Below are 6,266 nucleotides of genomic sequence, written 5' to 3' on the forward strand. Positions count from 1 at the left end.
TTGGGGACATTGGGGACATTGGAGACACTGGGGACACTGGGGGCACTGGGGACACTGGGGACATTGGGGACATTGGGGACACTGAGAACATTGGGGACATTGGGGACATTGGAGCCCGTCACGTTCCCGATGGAGGCGTCGGCGCACGGGTCCTGCAGCGCGGCCACGCGGCTCGCAAACGTGTCTGGGGGGACAGTGGGGACATTGGGGACACTGAGGGACATTGGAGGGTGTTGGGGACACTGGGGACATGGGGGACATTGGGGACACTGGAGCCCGTCACGTTGCCGATGGAGGCGTCGGCGCACGGGTCCTGCAGCGCGGCCACGCGGCTGCAAACGTGTCTGGGGGGACAGTGGAGGTGTTGGGGACACTGAGAGACCTTGGGGACATTGGGGGTGTTGGGGACACTGGGGACATTGGGGATATTGGGGATGTTGGGGGTGTTGGGGACATTGGGGACATTGGGGGTGTTGGGGACAGTGGGGACACTGAGAGACATTGGGGACATTGGGGACACTGGGGACACTGGGGACACTGGGGACATTGGGGACATTGGGGACATTGGGGACATTGGGGACATTGGGGACATTGGGGACATTGGGGACATTGGAGCCCGTCACGTTCCCGATGGAGGCGTCGGCGCACGGGTCCTGCAGCGCGGCCACGCGGCTCGCAAACGTGTCTGGGGGGACAGTGGGGGTGTTGGGGACATTGGGGACACTGAGAGACATTGGGGACACTGAGAGACTTTGGGGACATTGGGGACATTGGGGACATTGGGGACATTGACAACACTGGGGACATTGGGGGTATTGGGGATGTTGGGGACATTGGGGACACTGGGGACATTGGGGACACTGAGGGTGTTGGGGACATTGAGAGTGTTGGGGACACTGGGGACATTGGGGACACTGAGAGACATTGGGGACATTGGGGACATTGGGGACACTGGGGACATTGGGGACACTGGGGACACTGAGAGACTTTGGGGGTGTTGGGGACACTAGGGGGACATTGGGGACACTGAGGACACTGAGGCTGTTGGGGACACTGGGGGTTGTTGGGGACACTGTTGGGGACACTGGGGGGACATTGGGGACACTGTGGGGACATTGGGGACACTGAGGGTGTTGGGGACACTGTTGGGGACACTGGGGGTTTTGGGGACACTGGGGATATTGGGGACACTGTTGGGGACACGGGGGTGCCGTTGGGACCGCGGGGTCGCCTCCAGCGCTGGAGCCCCTCCCGTTGCCGATGGAGGCGCTGGCCGAGCCCTCGAGTCCCTGGGGGCGTTTCCCTCATCCTGTCCCCTATCCCACCTCCCATCCCCGCCATGTCCATGTCCAGTGATGTCCCATGTCCCAGTGATGTCCCCAATGTCCCCATGGTGTCCCCAATGTCCCCATGTCCCTCACCAGGGATGGACGTCCACAGGGCGACGAAGACGACGGCGTTGACGGAGTCCTTGAGGCCGAGGGTCCATCCCCCCTGTCCCACCCCCTCATCCCATGGTGTCCCCATGGTGTCCCCAATGCCCCATGATGTCCCCATGATGTCCCCATGATGTCCCCAATGCCCCAATGATGTCCCCATGGTGTCCCCATGTCCCTCACCAGGAATGGAGGTCCCCAGGGCCACGAAGACGACGGCGTTGACGGAGTCCTTGAGGCCGAGGGTGCATCCCCCCTGTCCCACCCCCTCATCCCATGGTGTCCCCAATGCCCCAATGATGTCCCCCATGATGTTCCCATGTCCCCAATGCCCCAATGATGTCCCCAATGATGTCCCAGTGATGTCCCCACGATGTCCCCATGGTGTCCCCATGTCCCTCACCAGGAATGGACGTCCCCAGGGCCACGAAGACGACGGCGTTGACGGAGTCCTTGAGGCCGAGGGTCCATCCCTGCTGTCCCACCCCCTCATCCCATGACATCCCCATGATGTCCCCATGTCCCCAATGTCCCCATGATGTCCCCATGTCCCCAATGATGTCCCCATGATGTCCCCATGTCCCCAATGCCCCATGATGTCCCCATGATGTCCCCATGTCCCTCACCAGGAATGGACGTCCCCAGGGCGACGAAGACGACGGCGTTGACGGAGTCCTTGAGGCCGAGGGTGCATCCCCCCTGTCCCACCCCCTCATCCCATGATGTCCCCATGTCCCAGTGATGTCCCCAATGCCCCAATGATGTCCCCATGATGTCCCAGTGATGTCCCCATGATGTCCCCATGATGTCCCCATGTCCCAGTGATGTCCCCATGGTGTCCCCATGATGTCCCAGTGATGTCCCCATGGTGTCCCCATGTCCCTCACCAGGGATGGACGTCCCCAGGGCCACGAAGACGACGGCGTTGACGGAGTCCTTGAGGCCGAGGGTCCATCCCCCCTGTCCCACCCCCTCATCCCATGACATCCCCATGGTGTCCCCAATGCCCCAGTGATGTCCCCATGATGTCCCCATGTCCCAGTGATGTCCCCATGATGTCCCCATGATGTCCCCAATGTCCCCAATGTCCCTCACCAGGAATGGACGTCCCCAGGGCGACGAAGACGACGGCGTTGACGGAGTCCTTGAGGCCGAGGGTGCATCCCCCCTGTCCCACCCCCTCATCCCACGATGTCCCCAATGCCCCAATGATGTCCCCAATGTCCCCATGGTGTCCCCATGATGTCCCCATGATGTCCCCCGTGTCCCTCACCAGGAATGGACGTCCCCAGGGCGACGAAGACGACGGCGTTGACGGAGTCCTTGAGGCCGAGGGTGCATCCCCCCTGTCCCACCCCCTCATCCCATGACAGCCCCATGGTGTCCCCATGTCCCAGTGATGTCCCCATGGTGTCCCCATGTCCCTCACCAGGGATGGACGTCCCCAGGGCCACGAAGACGACGGCGTTGACGGAGTCCTTGAGGCCGAGGGTCCATCCCCCCTGTCCCCATGTCCCAATGATGTCCCCATGATGTCCCCACGATGTCCCCACGATGTCCCCACAATGTCTCCATGTCCCTCACCAGGGATGGAGGTCCCCAGGGCCACGAAGACGACGGCGTTGACGGAGTCCTTGAGGCCGAGGGTCCATCCCCCCTGTCCCACCCCCTCATCCCATGATGTCCCCATGTCCCTCACCAGGGATGGACGTCCCCAGGGCCACGAAGACGACGGCGTTGACGGAGTCCTTGAGGCCGAGGGTGCAGCCGAAGTGGGCGGCCAGGTCCCCGATGAGGGCGGTGAGGAGGGCGAGGAGGAGGATGGAGACGCCGAAGGCCGCCCAGCCCCCCAGCAGCGCCGTGGGGGGGACGCAGGCGAAGAGAACCTTCCAGAAGACCGTCAGGAAGTGCATGACGTAGTCGAAGCACGACGGCAGCCGCTCCTCGCGGGCCTCGTCCTCGTCGTCCTCGTCACCTGGCACCGGGGTGGGCACGACACGAGGGGGGTGGCACCTTGGGGACGGTCCCCAAGGGGTGGTGGCACCAGGGGACGGTCCCCAAGGGTGGTGGCACCAGGGGATAGTCCCCAAGGGGTGGTGGCACCAGGTGAGGGTCCCCAAGGGGTGGTGGCACCAGGGGATGGTCCCCAAGGGTGGTGGCACCAGGTGAGGGTCCCCAAGGGGTGGTGGCACCAGGGGATGGTCCCCAAGGGTGGTGGCACCAGGTGACGGTCCCCAAGGGGTGGTGGCACCAGGGTGACACTCCCAGGGGTGGTGGCACCAGGGGATGGTCCCCAAGGGGTGGTGGCACCAGGGGATGGTCCCCAAGGGGTGGTGGCACCAGGGTGACACTCCCAGGGGTGGTGGCACCAGGGGAGGGTCCCCAAGGGGTGGTGGCACCTTGGTGATGGTCCCCAAGGGGTGGTGGCACCAGGGGATGGTCCCCAAGGGGTGGTGGCACCAGGTATTGATCCCCAAGGGGTGGTGGCACCAGGGTGACACTCCCAAGGGTGGTGGCACCAGGGGATGGTCCCCAAGGGTGGTGGCACCTTGGTGACACTCCCAGGGGTGGTGGCACCAGGGGATGGTCCCCAAGGGGTGGTGGCACCAGGGTGACACTCCCAGGGGTGGTGGCACCAGGGGATGGTCCCCAAGGGGTGGTGGCACCAGGGTGACACTCCCAGGGGTGGTGGCACCAGGGGATGGTCCCAAGGGTGGTGGCACCAGGGTGACACTCCCAGGGGTGGTGGCACCAGGTGATGGTCCCCAAGGGTGGTGGCACCAGGTGATGGTCCCCAAGGGGTGGTGGCACCAGGGTGACACTCCCAGGGGTGGTGGCACCAGGGGATGGTCCCCAAGGGGTGGTGGCACCAGGTCATGGTCCCCAAGGGGTGGTGGCACTGGGGTGACACTCACAGGGGTGGTGGCACCAGGGGATGGTCCCCAAGGGGTGGTGGCACCAGGGGATGGTCCCCAAGGGGTGGTGGCACTGGGGTGACACTCCCAAGGGTGGTGGCACCAGGGTGACACTCCCAAGGGGTGGTGGCACCAGGGGATGGTCCCCAAGGGTGGTGGCACCAGGGTGACACTCCCAGGGGTGGTGGCACCAGGGTGATGGTCCCCAGGGGTGGTGGCACCAGGGGATGGTCCCCAAGGGGTGGTGGCACTGGGGGATGGTCCCCAAGGGTGGTGGCACCAGGGTGACACTCCCAGGGGTGGTGGCACCAGGGGATGGTCCCAAGGGTGGTGGCACCTTGGTGACACTCCCAGGGGTGGTGGCACCTTGGTCATGGTCCCCAAGGGGTGGTGGCACCAGGTGACGGTCCCCAAGGGTGGTGGCACCGGGTGATGGTCCCCAAGGGGTGGTGGCACCAGGGTGACACTCCCAGGGGTGGTGGCACCAGGGTGATGGTCCCCAAGGGGTGGTGGCACCTTGGTGACACTCCCAGGGGTGGTGGCACCAGGTGATGGTCCCCAAGGGTGGTGGCACCAGGTGATGGTCCCCAAGGGGTGGTGGCACCAGGGTGATGGTCCCCTAGGGGTGGTGGCACCGGGTGACACTCCCAGGGGTGGTGGCACCAGGGGATGGTCCCCAAGGGGTGGTGGCACTGGGGGATGGTCCCCAAGGGGGGTGGCACCAGGGTGACACTCCCAGGGGTGGTGGCACCAGGGTGACACTCCCAGGGGTGGTGGCACCAGGGGATGGTCCCCAAGGGGTGGTGGCACTGGGGGATGGTCCCCAAGGGGTGGTGGCACCAGGGGATGGTCCCCAAGGGGTGGTGGCACCAGGGGACGGTCCCCAAGGGGTGGTGGCACCAGGCGACGGTCCACCAAGGGTGGTGGCACCAGGGTGACACTCCCAGGGGTGGTGGCACCAGGGGATGGTCCCCAAGGGGTGGTGGCACCAGGGTGACACTCCCAGGGGTGGTGGCACCAGGGGATGGTCCCCAAGGGTGGTGGCACCAGGGGATGGTCCCCAAGGGGTGGTGGCACCAGGGGATGGTCCCCAAGGGGTGGTGGCACCAGGTGATGGTCCCCAAGGGTGGTGGCACCAGGGTGACACTCCCAGGGGTGGTGGCACCAGGGGATGGTCCCCAAGGGGTGGTGGCACCAGGGTGATGGTCCCCAAGGGGTGGTGGCACAGGGGTGGCACTCCCAGGGGTGGTGGCACCAGGTGATGGTCCCCAAGGGGTGGTGGCACCAGGGTGACACTCCCAGGGGTGGTGGCACCAAGTGATGGTCCCCAAGGGTGGTGGCACCAGGGGATGGTCCCCAAGGGGTGGTGGCACCAGGGGATGGTCCCCTAGGGGTGGTGGCACCAGGGGATGGTCCCCAAGGGTGGTGGCACCAGGGTGACACTCCCAGGAGTGGTGGCACCAGGGATGGTCCCCAGGGGTGGTGGCACCAGGGTGAGTCCCCAGGGTGGTGGCACTGGTGACACCCAGGGAGTGGTGGCACCAGGGTGACACTCCCAGGGTGGTGGCACCAGGGGATGGTCCCCAAGGGTGGTGGCACCTTGGTGACACTCACAGGGGTGGTGGCACCAGGGTGACACTCCCAGGGTGGTGGCACCAGGTGATGGTCCCCAAGGGGTGGTGGCACCTTGGGGGTGGACAGTGGGGACACTGAGGGGACAGTGGGGACCCTCGTGGCCACCTGCAGTGACAGTGACCTTGGGGACAGTGAGGGGACCCTGGGGACATCAAGGGGACCCTGAGGACATCAAGGGGGCCCTGGGGACACCGAGGGGACCCAGGGGGTGCCACCTGCGCTGACGGTGACCTTGGGGACACTGGGGGGACCCTGGGGACATGGAGGGGACCCTGGGGAA

The 6,266-nt window shown here is 65.4% G+C and overlaps 1 protein-coding gene and 2 long non-coding RNA genes across 4 annotated transcripts; 1 reads left to right on the forward strand and 2 right to left on the reverse strand.

Annotated features, from left to right (window-relative positions):
* Positions 1 to 19: 19 nt before the first annotated feature.
* On the reverse strand, positions 20 to 3,824 carry LOC126637646 (sporozoite surface protein 2-like). Its single transcript, XM_050311021.1, has 3 exons — positions 3,136 to 3,824; positions 499 to 685; positions 20 to 398 (listed from the first exon to the last, which is right to left on the reverse strand). The coding sequence occupies exons 1-3, from the start codon at positions 3,347 to 3,349 to the stop codon at positions 119 to 121; spliced, it is 681 nt and encodes a 226-aa protein (XP_050166978.1). The 5' UTR covers positions 3,350 to 3,824; the 3' UTR covers positions 20 to 118.
* Positions 3,825 to 4,200: 376 nt separating this feature from the next.
* On the forward strand, positions 4,201 to 5,774 carry LOC126637648 (uncharacterized). Of its 2 annotated transcripts, none has more exons than XR_007628391.1 (3): positions 4,201 to 4,309; positions 5,285 to 5,388; positions 5,684 to 5,774. It is a non-coding gene; the product is annotated as an uncharacterized LOC126637648 (long non-coding RNA). The 2 variants fall into 2 exon arrangements; XR_007628390.1 differs by lacking the exon at positions 5,684 to 5,774 and adding an exon at positions 5,477 to 5,554.
* On the reverse strand, positions 4,692 to 5,368 carry LOC126637647 (uncharacterized). Its single transcript, XR_007628389.1, has 3 exons — positions 5,282 to 5,368; positions 4,778 to 4,867; positions 4,692 to 4,717 (listed from the first exon to the last, which is right to left on the reverse strand). It is a non-coding gene; the product is annotated as an uncharacterized LOC126637647 (long non-coding RNA).
* Positions 5,775 to 6,266: the final 492 nt, after the last annotated feature.

The sequence above is a fragment of the Myiozetetes cayanensis genome, unplaced genomic scaffold (assembly GCF_022539395.1).
Source record: "Myiozetetes cayanensis isolate MyiCay16 unplaced genomic scaffold, myiCay2020 scf1569, whole genome shotgun sequence".
NCBI lineage: Eukaryota > Metazoa > Chordata > Aves > Passeriformes > Tyrannidae > Myiozetetes > Myiozetetes cayanensis.

Bases quoted from the DNA above. Each gene is read 5' to 3' on its own strand.
- LOC126637646 (XM_050311021.1), bottom strand. From the start codon at position 3,349: ATGCACTTCCTGACGGTCTTCTGGAAGGTTCTCTTCGCCTGCGTCCCC. The intron at 686-3,135 runs GTGAGGGACATG...CTGTCCCCCCAG, and splicing joins CCTGGGGACGTCCATCCCTG to ACACGTTTGCGAGCCGCGTG. The intron at 399-498 runs CTCTCAGTGTCC...TGTCCCCAACAC, and splicing joins GTCCCCAATGTCCCCAATGT to CCCCAATGTCCCCAAGGTCT.